General features: G+C 43.2%; 1 protein-coding gene across 1 annotated transcript; it reads left to right on the forward strand.

Annotated features, from left to right (window-relative positions):
- The first annotated feature begins 350 nt into the window (after positions 1–350).
- Positions 351–1,502, forward strand: LOC137838705 (uncharacterized). Its single transcript, XM_090301018.1, has 2 exons — positions 351–614; positions 684–1,502. Exons 1-2 carry the CDS (start codon positions 351–353, stop codon positions 1,500–1,502), a joined length of 1,083 nt encoding a protein of 360 aa, XP_090157144.1.
- Positions 1,503–21,182: the final 19,680 nt, after the last annotated feature.

Consider the following 21,182-nt stretch of genomic DNA (forward strand, 5'->3'; position numbering starts at 1 on the left):
GCCCACCGTGGGGTCGTGTAAAAGGTGATTCCCAACCACAGTTCGGGTTTATTGAAGTTTTGGTGATTTCTGTTCGACTGCTTGCTGTCGTAGTCGGTTTTCCGGAGTTTCACCGTTTGCTTGGGGTTCTAATCAGTAAAGTGGAGTTTCTATGAATTGTTGGGGTTTCTATCAATTGATTGCTGGATCAATCGTCTCTCTGTAGTTTGTTCGAAGAGTTCGCAATCTTGTTCTGATTCGGAGTGTTTGTGATTACGATTTTGGTGTGATTTCTTGAAGTTTGTTGAGAAAGGATGAGGACAACGCGATCCAGTTCAGTCGCGCCATCAACCGAAGAGGACGCTGTATCTATGGCGCAGGTGATGGAAATGATGAGGACGTTGCAGGAGAACGTGGCTGCATCACGTTCTGAACAAGAGAGAATGCACGAGGCACTAGTGGCCTCACAGGCTAGAAATGAAGAGCTTAACAGAGTCAATGAAGAGTTACGTAAAGCTCTCCAGGGACAGAAGGAGCATGCGACTGGGGACAAATCTGCACCCCCGTCCCCACCGCGTAATTTTCCAATGCCGTTTTCTCAGGAGATCATGGACACGGTGGTCCCTGCAAATGCGGTATCGGTGAAAGCATCTTTCACCGGGGTGGAGGATCCTGAGGCTCATCTCACGACGTTTCACACGCAGATGATGCTCTCAGGCGGTTCGGATGCAGTCTACTGCAAGGTGTTCATGAGTACTCTCAGTGGAACAGCGCTGGAGTGGTTCGTCAGTCTGCCTACCGGCCACATTACCACCTTCCAGCAGTTCTCCAAGATGTTCGTCGAGCAGTACATAGTAAACAAGGCACCGTCGTTGGTGTCTTACGATCTGTTCGATGTGAGGCAATATCAAAGGGAGTCTCTGAAGGATTTTTTGAACAGATTCGGGGCTCAGAGTGTCCGCTTGCCAGGTAAGGATGAAGATATGTTTGTGCATGCCTTCAAAAAGGGCGTGTTGCCTGGACCGTTTAGTGAATCGCTGATCAGGAGCCACCCCGCCACGTTCGCTGAAATCCGGCGACGTGTCGTGGCCTACATCGCCGCTGAAAGCGAAGTCTCCGAGAAGAGAGGGAATGTGACTGCAGCTAAGCCACGCGCTCAGACGAGGATTCAGTCGCAGAGGGTGATGGAGGCGGCGGCAGGGAAGAAGGATCAAAGGATGCATCATCCTTATGATCCAAAGAAGAGCAAGGGGAAGGGGCCAGGGTGGCCTAGAGAGTCTAATCGACCGCCAAGGTACGAGTTTGTGATGGGATTGGCTGACCTGATCGCCATTCCGAACATTGCTGCCAGGCTCAAAGTACCTGAGAAGACAACGGATAAGGTGTTGGGGCCAAAACCGGACGCGTGGTGTGAGTTCCACAAGAGCTTTGGCCACTACATCAATTCGTGCTTGGCTTTGGGATACCAACTCGCCGAGTTGGTCAAGTGTGGGTTCTTGAAAGACTATTTGCTGGAGAAGTAAACGGGGCAATCGTCAGGTTCACAACCGGCGAGCAGTGAGGGACAGCAGCATGAAGTACCCATTCACGGCGAGATCCACAATATAGCTGGCGGATTCTCGGGTGGTGGGTGTACTGCATCACAGTGGAAGAAATATGCAAGGTCCGTGATGTCAGTAGAGGCTTTTGAGAATCACTCGCCCGATGTGGACATCACGTTCACCAAAGAAGATCTTAGGGATGTTGTGCCCCATGACAACGATCCCATTGTAATCTCGCTCGTTACGGCGGGGAGGATGGTTCATCGGGTGTTGGTTGATCAAGGAAGCTCGGCAAACTGAGGCCATATGGGGGCTGCTTTGGAAAAGTTACAATTATCCCCCGACCAACTGAGGCCATATGGGGGCTGCTTATACGGTTTTGTTGGTGATCAAGTGGAGGTCAGGGGGTACATTGAGTTAAGAACGACGTTCACAGATGGGGTGGCCTCGCGCACAGAGAAGATTAGGTACCTTGTTGTGAATGCTCCTTCGGCATATAATATCCTGTTGGGAAGGCCAACACTCAACAGGATAGGAGCTGTGCCTTCTACGAGGCACATGAAGGTCAAGTTACCTTCAATGGAGGGGGTGGTTATCACCATCCGCTCTGATCAAAAGGAGGCAAAGAAGTGCTATGAAAACAACCTCAAGAACAAGAGATCAGTGTGTCATGTAACCACAACGCCGCCCCCTGGTGTGGAGCCTAAACAGGAAAATCGGCGAGTTGTGGACACAGCATTTGAGGTGGCCACTGAAAGGGATGTGGTGATGGTGGATGTTGAGGCGAGGTGCGAGAACGCCGCTCAGGTTGAGGAAGAGAAGGACTCCCCGGAAGTCGCCAGGGAGTCAGGAATCGCGAGAGCGCTAATCACCAGTGAGAAGAGGCCTCAGCCGGTCGAGGATTGGCTTGAGAAGAAGATTGGCGGCAGAACATTTAAGCTGGGGAAGACTTTAGATGGCGAGACACAAGACCAGATCGTCAAGGTAATAAATAGGCATCTGGACACGTTTGCATGGTCTGCTTCATACATTCCGGGAATTGACCCTGATTTCTTGTGTCATCGCCTAGCGATGGATCCTCAAGTCAAACCAATCCGACAAAGAAGAAGAAAGTTTAACGAAGAAAAGAGACAGGCGATCAGGGACGAGACGCAGAAACTCCTTGCGGCAGGTCATATGAGGGAGATTCAATACCCGGAATGGCTCGCCAATGTCGTTCTGGTCAAGAAGAGTAATGGGAAATGGCGGATGTGCGTTGATTTTACAGATTTAAATAAAGCCTATCCAAAGGATTCTTATCCTTTGCCAAGTATAGATGCCCTGGTGGATAGTGCCTCAGGGTGTAAATTGCTCAGTTTCTTGGACGCCTTCTTGGGATATAACCAGATTAAGATGGACCCGATGGATGAGGAAAAGACTGCTTTCATGACAGAAAGGTCATCCTATTGCTACAAGGTGATGCCCTTTGGGCTGAAGAATGCGGGAGCCACATACCAGAGGCTAATGGATAAGGTGCTTGCGCCTATGCTTTGGAGGAATGTGCAAGCATATGTCGACGATATGGTCGTGACATCTCTAGAAAGGAGCAGACACGTTACTGATCTGGAAGAGTTGTTCGTTACATAGCCAAGTACAAGCTGAAGTTGAATCCCGAGAAGTGCATTTTCGGCGTGGAGGCAGGGAAGTTTCTGGGATTTCTTTTGACTGAGAGGGGAATCGAGGAAAATCCCGACAACTGTGCCGCCATTTTGGCGATAAGGAGTCCTGTCACCGTAAAGGAGGTGCAACAGCTTACAGGCCGGATGGCCGCCCTGTCTCGATTCGTATCTGCCAGTGGGGAGAAAGGCCACCCGTATTTCCAATGTCTGAAGAGGAATAATAGGTTTGTCTGGACGAGGGAATGTGAAGAAGCTTTTGTGAAGCTCAAAGAGTATTTGGCGAGCCCGCCGGTTTTGTGCAAACCTCAAATGGGAACGCCCCTCAGGTTGTATTTTGCCATAACTGAGAAGGCGATAAGCGCGGTACTTGTCCAGGATCAAGATCAAGTCCAAAAACCTTTTTTTTTTGTTAGTAAGGTGTTGCAGGGCCCAGAAGCGAGATATCAAGCCTTAGAGAAAGCAGCGCTGGCGGTTGTGTTTTGGGCGAGGAGGTTGCGTCATTACTTCCAGAGCTTTACAGTGTTAGTAATGACTGACTTACCCATCCAGAAGGTTTTGAAGAAACCGGATGTAGCTGGAAGGATGGTAAAATGGGCAGTGGAGTTGTCGGAATTCGATATTAAGTATGAGCCCCGAGGACCAATCAAAGGGCAAATCTTCGCTGACTTTGTGGTCGAGCTCTCTTCTGAAACAGCGCAGAGTGCTGGGGATGATTTTCGTTGGGTGCTCTCAGTGCATGGGTCGTCTAACTAGCAGGGTAGCGGAGCTGGAGTTATTTTGGAAGGGCCCAACGATGTGTTGATAGAACAATTTCTGAGGTTTGCTTTCAAAGCCATCAATAATCAAGCAGAGTATGAGGCTTTGATCGCCGGAATTTTGTTGGCGAAGGAAATGGGAGCAAAGGTGTTGGTGGCCAAGAGTGACTCGTTAGTGGTCACTGGGCAGGTAACTGGCGAGTTTCAGGTCAAAGATCCGCAAATGGCGGCTTACCGGGAGTATGTGCAAGAGTTAAAGCGGTCTTTTGCTTTGTTTGAAGTGGTACACGTGCCAAGGGAGCAGAATGCCCAATCTGACTTGCTAGCCAAGCTCGCCAGTTCGGGAAAGGGGGGCAGGCAGAGGACCGTCATACAAGAAACTTTGAAGACACCTCGAGCATTTGTGGTAGATCACCAGGTTCTTCAAATTTGCAAATCGATGGAAGGGATGGCGAGGAGTCATAGATCCTTGACTCAGGAGACTTTGAGGATGCCGAGAGTTAGAGCACATCCAGTGGGAGAGGTAAAGATGATGCAAGTTTGTGTTATCCATGAGCCAGATACGTGGATAACGCCATACTAGCGCTACATGGCGGATGGCGTGCTCCCACTAGACCCGATGGAAGCTAGAAAGATAAAGAAGAACTCCAGCAGGTTCACCCTCGTTGATGGCGAGTTGTATAGGTTTGGGTTTACACATCCCCTTTTAGTATGTGTACACGGAGAGAAGTGCACAAGAATTATGGCTGAGCTCCATGAGGGGATTTGTGGGAGTCACATCGGGGGTCGAACTTTGGCAACAAGAACTCTCCGTGCAGGTTATTATTGGCCCACAATGAAGGAAGATTGCCAGAAATATGCCTAGTGTTGCAAGCAATGCCAACAGCACGCCGATTGGCACAAGGCGCCTCCAGAAGAGCTAAAGTCAATTTACAGCCCCTGGCCATTCCATACGTGGGGAATCGATATTCTGGGACCCTTTCCATTGGCGATCAGGCAAATGAAGTAGTTGGTTGTGGCGATCGAGTACTTCACGAAGTGGATTGAAGCAGAACCAGTAGCCTAGATCATCGCGCACAAGATTCAGAGTTTCGTGTGGAAGAATATTGTGTGTCGGTTTGGTGTGCCTAAGCGTTTGGTATCAGATAATGGGACTCAATTTGCAAGTCACCTGTTGAAGAAGCTGTGTGGCGATGCGGGAATACAGCAGGTGTTTGCTTCTGTGGAGCACCCACAAACGAATGGGCAAGTGGAGTCAGCCAATCGGGTTTTGTTGAGAGGCTTGAAGAGGAGGTTAGAGAAGGCCAAGGGGTCTTGGGCTGAAGAAGTTCCCCGTATAGTGTGGGCATATCATACCACCGAGCAATCAGGAACCCATGAAACCCCATTTAGTTTGGTGTATGGGTGTGATGCAATGATTCCAGTTGAAATCCAGAAAAGCTCGCTGAGATTCCAGAACTTTGTGGCGGAAGACTCGAACGAAGAAAGGAGAATGAATTTGGATTTGCTGGATGAAGTCAGGGAGGAAGCACGGGCGAAGGCTGAAGCAGTGAAGAGAAGAGTTGAACGCAGGTACAACTCTAGAATAAAACCAAGGCGATTCAGAGATGGCGATCTGGTGATGAGGAAGGCCCACCAGTATGAGATGGAGAACAAATTGTCGCCGAAGTGGGCAAGACCATTCAGAATAACCGAAGCACTTGGAAACGGTGCCTACCGCTTGGAGACGTTGGAAGGAGGGGCGATTCCTCGTACTTGGAACGCCACCCATCTCAAGTTTTATTACAGTTAAAGCATTGTAAGTAGTGACTAACTTGAACAGTTTAAAGCAGTTTCAGTTAAAACAGTTTTTCAAGGGGGCACTCTTTTTTCCCTAAGGAGGGTTTTTAACGAGGCCACCCAATAAAGAAGGTTTCGAAGTTTATCAAAGTTTCCAAGTTCATTAAGTTTGCATGCTTATCGTTTTTAAGTTTTCGGAAAAGAGACCTTGTCGCCCTTGTGTAATTTAAGGCAACGGTGAACTCAGATCGCATGCATTCAGTACAAAGTTTTAAAGTATAATGTTTTAAATCCTCATCGCCATCTGGCGATCGGAGGCACAAGCATAAAGTTTTTAAGTTCTCATCGCCATCTGGCGATCGGAGGAACAAGTATAAAGTTTTTAAGTCCTCATCGCCACCTGGCGATCGGAGGCACAAGTATTAAGTTTTTAAGTCCTCATCGCCATCTGGCGATAGGATTAAAAAGTCCTCCTCGCCTTGAGCGGGTGCAGGCGAGAAAAGATTAAAAAAGACCTCCTCGCCTTGAGCGAATACAGGCAAGAATCTTGGCGTAAGCAAATCGAGGCAAGTTTGAAAGTCCCCAGTGCATCCAGGGGAGGAGGAGATGTAACCCCTGGGCAAGTTGAGGCACCAGGAAAAGTCCTTCTCACCCTCGAGTGAGTTCAGGCAAGATAAAACTGAAAAGTCAGGGGTGCTAATGATCTTAAGTATGGGGAAGGAAGGTTGATGGAAAATGCCTTTTCCCTCAAGTGAAACATCAATATTGACCTAGCAAGACCAGTTAAAAAAGAAGTTAAAGGATGGTTGGGGAAGGTTCGCAAAGGACACCTCACCACCTAGATCATTGTTCTAAAACTCAGGGAGGTAGAGAAGGATCCGAAAGGCGGCTCTACCCCCATATGAGGGAACAATGATTTAAGTTATCTCAGGTTAAAGACTCAGGGAAGGTAGAGGGAGATCCAAAAAGCAGCTCTCCTCCCAGTTGAGCAAAGATGAAGTCATAAAAAGAAAATGACATCGCCAAAAGACTATGGCTTTGAGATTGAGATAGTAAGAAGATTACACGGCAAGAACTAGATCAGCGAAGTTTTAGGCGATGACATAGAAATACACATGTCACTTGGCAGATCAGGCAAGCAATATTTCGGATACTAAGATTGACCCACGCCTACTGCCCAGTAAGTGATTTCATGTTAAATGTTATTGCTATAGACTAACAGTTTGTTCAGGTTAAGTCGATTTCTAGAGAATTAAGCATCAATTTGTGCTAAGTTAATTGGGTTCAGTAAAAACTAGCCAGTCACATGAGATGATCGCACAACAGATAAAGTTAGAGTATATATATATATATATATATATATATATATATATATATATATATATATATATATAAGCAGTTTGAACGGAATGAAAGTTATTACAGATAAACCAAAGTTAAATACAAGAGTTTTCAAAATGATAAAATTGAAGTGGCAAATGGGAGCAGTTAAGTTGAAGGCATGATCTTGCCATCCACCACTTCATTGTACACTGAAAACTTAGAGAGGTCGAGATCAGGGAATTCGCAAGCAAACTGCTCCAAAGCAGCCCCAAAGCCTGAGGTAAGAACCTGGGCAGCCTCAAGTTCAAGCTCGTCGATCTTCTTCTTGAACCCACTGTTCTCCTCACGCACTTGGGCAAGCTCTGCGGTAGTTTCGCTCAGTTCTTTAGATTTCTTGTCCCGATCTGCTTCGACCTGCCCCAGAAGGGTTTCTCTCTCAGTTGATCTCTTCTCCAGTTTGGCCATCTTGGCCTCGTCAGCTTTTTGGGCTTCCTCCAGCTCAGCTATTTTGGCCCTCATAAGAACGAGCTTGCTCTCTAATTCAACAGCGTCTTGAAGTTTGGCGTGCAGTTTCTGGCGCAATTCAGCTTTATCCTTGCGCAAACTTCGAAGCTCATCGTTGAGAGCATTTTCCACCCACGAGAACTCTAGCCCTTGCATCAGCATGTCACATTTGAGTTTATCAGCTTCGGCTCTCGCGGTGCTCGCCTCCTCCTGATGAATGCGGTTGTCAATTTCGAACTAGCTCAGGGAATCCTTCAGACCTTCACCGACGACTAGAGGAAGGTTCTCGACAACCATGGCATTTAGGCGCGCGGTGAAGGACTTCAGAGCTTCCTGGAGAGGGGCTGGAAGAGCTGGAGTTGGAGGAGGTGTTGAAGGTTGATTCTCGCCACCACCTTTACAAGGTTGGATGGCGAGGGGAATCTCGTGGCGTGGTGGTGAGGCAGGTAGCTCCTGCTGCAGGTTGAGGGGAAGCTTTCGTATCTGCAAGTTGTTCATGTGTAGCTCCAGCAGCTGAGGCGTTTGAAGGGAGAACATCCCCAACAGACTCGAAGGGCGTGGAGGCGCTGGGGGGTTCTCGGCGTAGTTGAGGCTGGTGCCTTCAGCTGCTGGTGGCTCAGCTATAGTTATCCTCTTTCTCTTACAGACTAGTCCGTCTTCGGTGCTTTCGTCTTCCTCTTCCTCCGACACCACCCTGGGGGTCTTCCTCTTAGCCCTTTTTGGTGGCAGCTTCTTTCGCTCAGGGGCAGGAAGAGAGAGACAGTGGATGGACCAATCTGTGGAGATTTGCCTTGGGCAGCGGCGGCTTCTGCTACAGAGTTGGGAATGGTTTGGGTGCCCGCCGCCAGATTATGAAGTTTGGCAATGGAGCGCAGCCTAGCCATCTTTTCTTTCCTCAACATTGTATCTGCATAAAGAAACCAATGATCATAAACCAGTCCAATTCAAGCTATTGATGATACACAAGAAAATAAGCAGGGTGAGCTAATGCATGGACTAACTAGACAAGACTACATGCAAATCAGAATGACACAAGCAACATCAATATAAAAGATAGGGCGATGCGAACTCAGGGAAAGGAAAACTCGGAGATGAGGGGAAGACAAACCTATATGAAAGTCCAGTTGACTTTCATGGAATTCGCAGGCGATGATGAAGGAGGTGGCCAGGGTTACGTTGGAGGAGGCAACTCCTTTCCAGAAGTTGCATAGATCCTTGTCGAGCTCCCCCATCTTTTCTGGACCTCTCGCCCTCCTGAAGTTGTCTTTAGACTCCTTCTTTCCCTTGTTCACCCAGTACAAGGGAAATCCGTCGAGGAGGGTGGGGTCATGGTCGTTGCAGCAAACGCGTACAAACTTGCCTTTCCAGTCTTTGTAGGATTGTTGGAAGATGGAGAGGATGGACCTCCCAGAAACCCCGTTGAGGCTGACCCATAGACGATTACCTGGGTTCTTGGCCTTGAACAAGAAAAGGAACACGTCCACGGAGGTCGGGTGCCCCAGGTGCGCGCAAATGATTTGGTACGCCCTGACGAATGCCCAGCTGTTGGGATGAAGCTGGGCGGGGGCTATGTCGAGCTCGGTCAAGAGCTCCCTCTCGAAGCGAGTGAAGGGGAAACAGAGCTTGACCTTCTTGAACATGGTGGCATAGACGAAGCAGAAGGGTTCGCCATTGCTCCCCTGGTCGTTCGTGCAGATGGGTTCTCCAGGGGGACAAGGATGAACGGTCACCTTGTCATCATGCTCCTTGCTAAAGGAAAGGTGAGCTTTATCACCTTTCTTGAGGCGAAGGATGTCGATGTCGATGTTGATGGAAGAAGTCTCACCCAGCAAAGCTGGAGTGGCCCAGGGGTACAGTTGTTTGTAGTCAGGAAGAGGTCTCACAACCGCGCTGGTTTGAGGTGGGGTTGGTCGCGGTTGGTTGGGTCGAGAGGATGTGGGTCTCTCGGCCTGGCTCGAAGGGATACTGGGATCCCTTGATGGATTGCAAGAAGAAGAAGGGATGATCCTACGAGTTTTCGGCGGAGGGTTTTGAGAAGATGAAGGAGGGTTTGGAGTGATTTGGTGCGAGCCATCAGAAGAGTTGCAAAGAAGATGAAAAAGGGAAGAGATAAGAGTTCATAAACAGAATGACTCAACTGAAAAAAGAAGACAGAACGAACAAGGGGGGCTCGCAGAGAGAAAGCTAGAAAACCTAAACGCAGAAAAAAGCGAAGCAAAGAACAAAAACAGCCCACAACGTATGCTCCAGACAGTTAATGGATGATGCAACCGATTAAAATGCAGCAAATGTCAGTTGGAGAGATAAAAGGTTACCTTTTGATGATCAGAGGTGTGTTGAGCAAGATGATGATCGAGGGAGACGAAGCGTTTGCTAAAGTGTTTTGGGAGTTCGGAGTGAAAAAGAAGATAATGAAACAGTGAAGTGGCGCGAAGGTTTTAAGAATTTCGAGCGTTGCAAGAAGCGCAAACGACAATGATTAATAGTCGTTGATAAGTCCACGTGTCATTTGATCGGAGGGGTTGATGAAAAGTCAAATCAGTAAACAGTATGAGGGCCAGCGCACAAGGCCACGTAGATCGCCGAAAATTCAACTCCTTAGTATTTTCGCTGGACAAGTCACAACTTAAGACTGGGGGGCTTGTGTACCGATCAGGTCATCGGGTGTGATGACGTGGATAGTAAGTGACTACGTGGGGCGTGCTTAGCAGGACACGTGGACAAGAGAAAGATGAATGGTCAAGAAGTTAACATGGCCGCCGTTTGTGGAAGTGGCTTTTTACAGTGTACATAGTCGGTTGTCGCCAGGTTTCCGTATGATCGCCGTGTTAGATGATGGAAGATCAGGTGGTCAGGAGTCGCTACAAGAGGCACATTGCCGGATTTCCCAGTAAGCTTAGTTGAAGCTGTTGGAGGTTCAGGCGAGTAAGTTCAATCGTGTAAGTTCAGTAGAGATGATTGTTACGTCAGCATGAAGCGTGGAGGTTAAGTGATTTGGCGGAAACAACTTGCTCATCGATGACGGGATTCCTAGAGTGGACATTCGTCGATGGCGAGGTTTCCTCAGCTAGAACATGCATGGCGTGGCAAAGAGGAAGGTGTCACTTGCGACAAGCGATATCACAGAGACGGTGTACTTTGTTGCATCCGATACTCGCCTTGTCGGGTGGTGTTCCAGAGCGCGTTACGTGCTAGGTTACACCTTGAATAGGAGACTTGGCCGCGCAACTGGATGCTACATAGAAATGACGCTCAAGTTACCCCAGCCCAGATGATGACACGTGTAGGGTTGGGTACTACCAGTTACCCCAGCCCAGTAGGGTTGGATGCTACATAGAAATGACGCTCAAGTTATCCCAGCCCAGATGATGACACGTGCAGGGTTGGATGTGAGCCACGCGTCCAAAGCGTAACTGTCTGGAGAGAGAAAAAACCTAGGTATAAAGGTAAACTTAACAGAATTTGCAGAGGGACGTTGATTACGGCTTATTATTTTTTGGTTGAGAGCACTTGAGTACGGTTCTACAACACTTAGTTTTGTCTCAGTTTTTGGGTGTTCCTGTTACTGACTTGAGCGTCGGAGCGCCACCGGCCGCAGAGGCGTCATACTGTGTTTTCAGGTTCCCAGAGAGACAATCTGTAGCGTGGACTTGAAGCGCACGTGGTGTTAAAGCTGGTGAGGAAAGATCGTGACGAGGCATCATTCTTGCGCTTAGTCAACCGGCAGGATCACTTACAGACGAAATTCGTATGTAACAATAGAAATTCGTACATAAATCAACATTACCTACAGGTTTTCTATGAAAAAATATTTGTATATAATGTTGGTGTAGGTAATTTTTTATTTTTTTTCAACAAAGAATTAGGTAATTTACTTATGGAATATGAGCCCGTGAGTAACATCAGTCTGTAGGTAATACACATGAACAACAGTCCGTAGGTAATACCCACGATCAGTAGTCCGTGGGTAATACTCACAAACACTAGTCCATAGGTAAAATCTACACACATATTACCCACCAATTGTATTTCATGGGTAAATCCGTAGGTAATCCTACATCCATCAAAATGTTTCTTTCATGCATTTAAATAAATGCCTTTTTTTTAACACTTGTATAATTTAACATATACAACCCGTATCTAAGATATACTAATTGAACAATCTATTACAAAACATCATCCAGTACACCTAACATAAAATAAAACACCCATTTGATTTGAAGTTCAAACATAACATATTTGAAGTCTCATCATATGAAAGGTAACATAATAAAAAAGTCAAGTCATCTTGAAATATCTAAAAATTCAAACAAACTTGAAACATAACTAAAGATCCTTAATTCAAAAGTCAAGTGAACATGTGCTCAGTGAGTCTATCATTGTGTTCCTTATAATTTCGGACTTGTTCCTCAAGCGACAAAAAACTTGGTGAATCCTTAGAGGAATTCGAGGGTTATGATAGGTGAGAGTATGACCGAAATTAAAGTTATGAGTCAGGTCTCCAACCCCATGGATTCAACCTTTCTTCTTGCCATTGCAGCAAGAAGCCAAGTTTCAGTTCTAATTTTGTCTTCCTCTGCAGAATCTATGGGGGATGATTCAGATTGTGATCTACAAGATGCAACTTGTGATCTGACTTGGGTAAATCTACTATGAAATTCTTCCTATTATTGATACACAAAAATAATGTCATATGTACAATATATAACTAAAATAAAGAAAAATAAAAACAAAATGTAACTCACGTGTGTCCCTCTTTCGTATATGAGTATGCATAAATACCTCATCAATATATGCAGGACGATCCAACTTTTTTTTTTATAAAAGCTTTCATGTTAGGCATCACTATGCAACTTGACATCTCAACTAGGCTGACATCTCAAGTAACAACAATCATTTGCCATCACATGAAAATGTATTATTAAGAAAAGAAAAAGGAAAAAAAATATATGGGGGAACTAGACCAAAACCCATATGTTACCAAAAACGATACATAGATGACTCAACTCTTTTACCTATAAACAACAAACATAAATAATATTATTCTTATGCAAAACAATATCATCAAACTTCTTAAATTGGATATAATCCAATGCAGTATTATCATATCTAACCTTCAAACATTCTATAGTAGAATAATATGTAATCATAAAACATAATTCAAAACCAATTACAAACAAAGTCCAATGCAACTTATATGTTTCGTGAATACATACCATGCGAATGGCATGCTCATGTGTACTAATGGAGCCAACTGTGTGTAAATAACCACCCGTGTCAGATGTTCGATTTTTTGGGCTTGAATACATCTGGCACGAAAGTCAGGTGAATTCAACTAGGATAGCAAAGAAGTCCACACATCATCAAACATCCAAATAGGCATTTTTCCCATTTTTTCTAGCTTCCATGAACATTTCAGATAACCTATGTGCGACTTTTGAGTGGAAGTTCTTTTTTTAATCCTTTCCTCATCTTCAAGTTTCCAACAAACTTTTTTTTTATGTAAACACAAAATTTGTTGTTAAAAGTGTGCAGCTTTGTGAGTACAACACTTTAAAATAATAATAATTGAGAATCCAATTATGACAAATGCACAATACCAAAAGAAATTGACATTTTAATTAAATGCAAAAAGTGTAATATAAAAATTATTGTTGATATTAAATATAAGAAGAAATACTTTAAAATGTTCGAAGAAGATTTCTCTGTCTTCGTCAGTCATTGAACCCAATATAAGCCATGGCTGACAATATTGTTGTTTAATGGTGAATGTGATTGTATGTGATGCAATCCTACATGATGAAACCTTAAAAAAAACAAGTAATAAAGAAATTATTAGATAATAAATTGATAAAAAATAATGTGAAAGATTTTATTTATGATTTTTACTTACCTATGACCATAAGGTGAAATCATAGGAAGAACATGACAATTTGAGAGAGCATCCTCCTCCAAGTTTGATTATGCATCATCTTTATTAGGATAAATATTATTAGCACTTCTAAAAGCTAATTATAATAACTTGTTTATATACTTCCTTTTGTTTAAATATGTTAATAAGCAATCTAGTTAGACATGCTTCAAGAAAAATTTTATGACATTTATCAAAATGGACATTTTTTTAATAGAAGGTATGATGTGGAAAGCAAAAGAATATATTATTAACAAAAGAAAAAAATGATTATTAAAAAAAATATATGGTGACACACGAGAATTCTTAGCATAAAGTGAAGTGAAGAGATTGAAGATCACTTATATCTAATTAATTTAGCAATACTATTCAACAAAATTAATTATTGGAGCTAGACTAAAATCAACTAGTTTATCAACACATATTTTATCTTCTTAAAAGATATGAGAAGTATAAAGAGTTAAAAAAAAGTAAAATGTTATTCATTTCCCCTTCATTAATGTAAATGTCAAGTAAATAAATCTATGAGGGTAGATGAAGTAGGTTTATAGGAGAATGATACGTATATTTGCCAAATTGTTTGGACGAGGGAGTCGTTTTAGGGGCGAATTGTTACATGAATATAACTTACGAATTTTTATTTATAAATATTATCTACAAATTTTTACCTAAAAATATTATTTATGAACTTATATACAAATTAAAATTCGTAGATAAATTATATACAAATTTGAATTTGTAAGTAATTTTTTACAAATTAGTATTAGTATTATTAATATTATTACTTGTAAATACTAATAATAATAATAATAATAATAAAAATATTAATTATTATTATTATTAAATTTATTAATAATATTAATAATATTTGCAATATCATTAATATTAATAATAATAATAATAATAATGGTAATATTATTAACATTACTAGCATTATTATTATTAATATTATTTTTTAAGTTTATTAATTATTAATATCATAATTAATATTATTAATAAAATTATTATTAATATTTTTATTAATGTTGTTATTAACAATATTGATATTATTAATATTATTCTTAATATTGGTAATATAATTATTATTATTATTAATATTATTAATATTATTAATGATATTATTATTGATATGAATATTATTAATATTAATATTTGTAATGCAACAAGAACAATATTATTGTTATTAATATTAGTAGTATGAATATTTTTATTAATATTATTAAAATTATAAAAATAGTAATGATATTAACATTATTAATATTATTGTTTCTATTAGTAACAATAACAATAATCATAAAAATAATTAAAATATTAATAATATTATTAATTATAATAATAATAATAATAATAATGTAATTAAAATATTTTTTTTTATTGTAGTGGTTAAAGGTTGATTTTCTCTTGTAACAAAATGTTAGGTTAATAATAATAAGGTATAATTATCTTTTTGGTTTCTACATTTAGGGTCAATATTTAATTTATTATAGTAGTTCTTAAAAAATCAACCCCAAGGTTTTTTAAACAATATACAATTTGGTCATTTCTGTTAAATTTCCTCTAACAACGTTAACTTTTGATGATGTGGCAATCGTGAGTGACAATGTTACGCACAAATGTCTCCACATCAGATCCTTGTCATCACCCTCAACCCTAAACCCTTTTTGCTCCCCCCTCTCTCCCAACCCTAACTATCTTCCTCCGACGGCCACCTTCACAACAATGACTTCTTCTTCATCATTTATCATTTATCATATCTTGTATCACATCCAAAAACAATTTTGATCCTCATTTTTTAACCCTCAAACCCTTCCCTCAAATTCACCCTTTCATTCTCTCTTTCTTCAATCTTCCTTCTTTGTTTTTGGTCGCAATTTGAATTCAGAATCTCCACATTTAGGGTATTGCAGAACATTATGAATTTGATTTTTGGGTATTGTACATTCAACAGAAGGAAAGATTAAAAAAAGATGGATAACATTAAAATTGTGAGTGATAACGACAACGATGCATCCCGTGACAGCAACAATGACGCATCCCGTGATAGTGGCAATGATGCATCCCGTCACAGCAGCAACGACGCATCCCGCAGCAGAGAGGTTGGCCAAAGATGTGCGGCGGAGGAGGCGAAGGCTGAGCCGGAAAGTGCACAAGGGGAGAGGATGCGCGTGCGACGGAGGCGGCAATGGCTGCGTCGACGACGTGAAGACAATACGGAGATGCTACGTTGTTAGAGTGAGAGTGAAAGAGGGGGAGAGACTTAGGGTTCATAATACGTGGAGTTAACGTGTGGGCTCCACCTATGCACTACTATCCTACCTTGTGTGCCACATCATCAAAAGTTAACGTCGTTATTGGAAATTTAACGGAAGAGACCAAATAATTATACCTAATAATAATAACAGTATGTTTACTTATGTTTTTTTTTACATACGAATTTGAATCCATAAATAATTACCTACATATTTAAATCCATACGTAATATATGTAGGTAACTGTACCGAACCTAAGACTTGGCACCTAGTCCAGACCGAACGACGTGATCAACAGTAAGATTGATTAATGACCCAGCGTTTGTTAATCTCCTTTTATTAGGCCTGTTAACGACAATGGGCCCACAATAATCATATAAATTAACACAGATCCTAAAGAATCGGGTATGTAATAATCTAATCCTAAATACTTAGTGTTGAGTGCTAAAGTCTGACTTGAGCATCAGAGTACCCTTTGGAGGTACCATTCGAGTCCAGAACTAGCGAGGAGGAGGAGTGGAAGAGAAAGTGAGAGTTCAGCCGAGAAGAGGGAGTGAGGTGGAGAAGACCGACCTATTAGAATTAATAGCCTAAACAAGAGGGGTGGTGAATTGTTTGACAAAATATTTTCGCAAAGATTGGATAAGAATGAAGTTTTATCAACAATCCCAGAAAGAGTAATCAAGGAAGCCAAACAAACAAAACAATTGAAACTGTTTGCAGAAAAACAATTGGTTGAAACTTCATTTTTACCAGTTGTTTATAGCAGCAGAAACAACAAAAACAAATCAAACAGTTTATAATGAGTGAGAGAGAGAGATTACACCATCAATTTATACTAGTTCACTCAACCTTTGAGATACATCCAGTCCCCAAAACAACCACTGGATTTTCCACTAGCAATCACATATTACACACACTCAAAGCCACAAAGAGGTGATCTTGATAACCCAAGAACACTCACCCTCTTTCCCTTTCACACAACCACAGTCAGAACACCCTCTGACCTTACAGGTTTACACACTTTACAAGTATAGAAAAGTAACAATTACAAGAATAAAAAAGGAACAGATTACACCTGGTCTTTCAGGAATCACGGAGCTCCTAAGACCAGTTCTTGAACTAATGCACAACTTTTAGGCAATCTTGCAAAAATTTGAATCAAATCTCTTCTCACAAACGTTTTCAATCTCACTTTCTGTGTCCTTTTTAATACAAAGAGAAACCATATTTATAGCTCTTAAATCTAGTTGTTTTAGGCAGTTAATCACGAGTCAAATCAGTTTTAATTCAACTAAGAACAGATTTAACAGGTTTTTGAAAAGTTGTTAAGAAATGTGACAATCAACTAGTTGAAATGTCATTTTATTTGGTTGAATTGGTTTTGACAGTTAATCAACCAAGTCAAAAACAGTTTTGAAATGCTTCAAATAAGCTAAGTATAAAATAATTGATTATATCGTGAATTCAACCGGTTGTTTTTCTCTTTGCTTAGAAAAAACATTTTTCTCTTTTAAAACAGGTTGATTCAGTTTGTGTATAGGATTAAGAATGATCTTTACAAGAATTGTAAACACCCAAGAACTAAGCTTCAATCAAAGTAGTAAAGCATCAAGTCTTCATCACATATTTTGTTCATCAAAGCTTCCATGTTCTACACGACCGACCGAGGAGCAATTTGAATCGTTCTCTTGGTTCCAACCCCGTTTGAGAACAATTGGCGCCCACTATAGGGCCGAGAGAATCAGTACGAAGAAGAAAGTAGATAGTATCGACTAGAAGCATGGTGAATGAGAAGATGTATGATGCTGAGCAAATGGCGCTCTTGGTATCTTTGCAGAGGGAAATAACCGAGATGAAGAGAGAGAATGAGGAGATGCAGTGGAGGAGTGAAGAGGATATTCTTGCTTTCCGGAGGGAGAATGAAGAGATCAAAATGAAGTGGGTGGAAGGAGGTCCATCTTTCGGACCGGGCAACCCAGCTAGGAAGTCCTTCATCCACCCTACTGGCCCCAAAACTATTGAGGAGCCGAGAGCAATTTACACCCAAGAAATCGAGGGTGAGTCTTATCTGAACAGGTCGGTGCCAACGACCAGTACCTTGGATGTATATCGTCGACATCCATTCACCAACCATATAATGGGGGCACATTTGTCGGCAGTGTGGAAAGGTTTCAACATGGACTGCTACGACGAAACGACCGGTCCTGATTAGCACAAGAATGTGTACACCACGCACATGAACTTATACACCTCGAACAACGTGGTCCGGTGCTGGGTTTTCCCCACCTCGTTGAAGGGAGGAGCCTTGAGCTGGTTCACAAGGCTTCCTCCAAACTCCATCGACTGTTTCGAGTGGTATCCAAGTTCGGGACACAGTTTGTTACCAGCCTAGCGCATCACCTAACTTCTATAGCTCTTATCAATATTTGCTAGAAGAAGGGGGAGTCTCTAAGGCTGTTTATGGAGAGGTTCGGAAAGATAGTTTTGAACATCCAGAATCTGAGTCCGGACGTGGCCATGCTTCACATGATCATGGCCCTACGGTTGGGGTCGTTTAACAATAGTTTATGCATGGAGCCAGCTGCAAATCTGGATGAGCTTTGGCACAGAGCCACTAAGTTCATGCAGTTGAAAGAGCTGAGAGAGTTCAGAAATCAAGCCAGAGTTGAGGCAGGAGGCGATAATGGGAAGGATAAAGAGAAGGAGCGTCTGAGCCGACCTGCTGCCGAATGAGGAGATAGGCACAGGGATAACTGGGGGGCCTTGTTCGCGAGGTACACTCCTTTTAGTGTCAACAGGGGGAGAATTTTGGATGAGTCTCTAAGCGCCGATCTGATCCCATCACCAAGAAGGGTTGTGAGCCCTGAGAACGATGTCGGTACCGCAGGAACAATGGGCATGCCACTAAAGAGTGTTAGGCGCTGAAGGATAAGATTGAAGAACTTATCCAAGTTGGACATCTCCGTCAGTTCGTAGAAGGGAGTCGGGGCTCGAAGCGGTCCTCTAGGAGGGAGGAGACTACTGGACGGAGGGACTATACCCCTTGGAGGACGAGAGAGGATGATCGTAGACCAAAGCGTCAGACAAGGCAGGATGACCCTTCGAGAAAGGAAATGGGTGAAGGAAGAGGTGGCCGAGAGGTAATCAATACCATTGTCGGGGGAGGAGGCTCCAACACGGTAAGTAAGAAACATCTGACGGTGGTACAATAGATGAACACTGTCTCTTTCCGACCGAGGATGCCACCCATCACATTCACAAACGAGGACTTCAAGGGTGTCGATCCTTCACAGGATGACCCCATGGTCATATCGGTTGATATAGACAATTTTACCATCATGAAAACGTTGGTGGATCAGAGGAGTTCGATGGACATCCGTTACTGGAAGACGTTTAAGCAGATGAGGATATTCGAGGAGAAGATGAAGTCGTATGATGATCAAGTATCGGCTTCTCGGGTGAGAGAGCAAGCACCCGAGGCTATATTGAGCCATACACCAACTTCGTCCAAGGTGAAGCGAACAAGACCATGAAGGTCCGATATCTAGTGATAGATGCCAACACCTCCTACAATAGGTTGAGGGCGACCATCTCTACACCCCATCTAGTAATGAAGTTTCCGTCGGCATCAAGAGACATTCTTACGGTGCATGTCGATCAGAGGGTAGCACGAGAATGTTACGCGACAAGTCTAAGGGTAGAGCCCACGCGACAAGATACCTACCACGACCGATCCCCTGGGCAGAAATCCTCTCGAGGAGGGAAGTCCCCTCGAAGAGAAGCTCAGGTAGAGCGCAAAGAACATATGGTCGCTCTAGTTGATCTGGATCCCGAACTACCGAGCCGAGGCTTGAGGCTAAGAAGGATCTTCGCCAAGTACCTCTGCTCGACGAAGATCATATCACCTGTGTAGGAACGACTATAACAGCAGCCGAGGCTGAGGAAATACACCAGGCATTGAAGAAGAATGTATATATTTTTGCCTGGACAATATCTGATTTGTCGGGGGTAAGCCTGGATATCATCACACACAGGTTGTCATTTTATAAGGAGGCACAACCAATTGTCTAGAAGAAGCGTAAGCTGCGGGAGGAAAAATGGTTGGCGACAAGCGATGAAGCCGAAAAGCTCTTATCGGCCGAGTTTATACGGGAGGCCCGATACACCACTTGGTTGACCAACGTGGTCATGGTCACCAAGGCTAACGGCAAGTGGATGATGTGTGTGGACTATACGAATCTCAACAAGGCGTGCCCAAAGGTATCGTATCCATTTCCTAACATCGATCGACTGGTAGATGGTGCAACCGGCCACAAAATTCTCAATTTCTTAGAAGCATATTCTGGCTATAACCAGATAAGCATGCCTCCGAGAGACAAGGAAAAAATCATCTTCATGACAGACAGTGCGAACTACTACTACGAAGTAATGTCGTTCGGCTTGAAGAATGCTGAAGCAACCTACCAGAGGCTCATGGATAAGGTCTTTAGAGGGATGATTGACCAGAACATGGAGATCTACATGAACGACATAGTGGTAAAGTCAAACTCATGTGACCAAAACATCAAGGACTTGAAGGAAGTATTCGAGGCTTTAAGGAGGACGAATATGAAGTTCAACCTCAAGAAGTGTGCGTTCGGTGTTGAGGAAGGAAAATTCCTGAGTTTTATGTTAACGCACCGGGGAATTGAGGCTAATCCGGACAAATGTCGGACCATAACCGAGATGAGAAGCCCTCAGAACATGAAGGAGGTGCAGCATCTCATAGGGTGTCTTACCGCCCTCTCAAGGTTCATCCCTCGGCTAGCCGAGTGAATGCGACTAATGGTGCAACTACTTCGTAAAGCAGCAAAGCTCAGCTGAGACAAGAAGCGTAAAGAAATATTCCGATAGGTTAAAGCGTTCTTATCCTCACCAGTAGTGACTCAGAAGTTGAGACTCGATCAGCTAATGATAGTCTACGTGTCGGTCTCGGAAGATGCGATGAGTGCAGTTCTTGTGCAGGAGGTGAAAAAGGAAGAGCGCCCTGTGTACTTCGTTAAACGGACGCTCCACGCGGCCGAGACAAAGTACGAGATGATAGAAAAGGTAGCATTCGCCTTAGTCTTCACAACCAGACAGATGAGACCTTAATTCCACAATCACACCATTACGGTGAGAACTGACTACCCAATCTTTAAAATTCTATCTAAGCCAGATCTTGTAGGGCGCATGAGAGGGTGGTCAGTAGAGCTCTCGAAATATGATATCCAGTATGAGTCTAGGGGTGCGATAAAGTCCCAATGCTTGGCTATCTTCTTGGTCAAGGTAACTCCCCAGCAGGACCTTTCGGTCGAATGGACGGTGTATGCTGATGGGTCGTCCAACAAGGTAGCATATGGAGCGGGTGTATTCCTCGAGGGTCCAAGAGACCTCATTCTCGAGCATGCACTTAAATTTGAGTTCAAAGCCACCAACAACCAGGCTAGGACGAAGTCATC

Source organism: Phaseolus vulgaris, chromosome 4 (genome assembly GCF_051622355.1).
Source record: "Phaseolus vulgaris cultivar YP4 chromosome 4, ASM5162235v1, whole genome shotgun sequence".
Taxonomy (NCBI): domain Eukaryota; kingdom Viridiplantae; phylum Streptophyta; class Magnoliopsida; order Fabales; family Fabaceae; genus Phaseolus; species Phaseolus vulgaris.

Excerpts from the sequence above, each read along its gene's own strand:
- LOC137838705 (XM_090301018.1), top strand. The coding sequence starts at position 351 with ATGGCGCAGGTGATGGAAATGATGAGGACGTTGCAGGAGAACGTGGCT. Across the intron at positions 615-683 it reads CGGTGGTCCCTGCAAATGCG|ATGATGCTCTCAGGCGGTTC; the intron begins GTATCGGTGAAA and ends TTTCACACGCAG.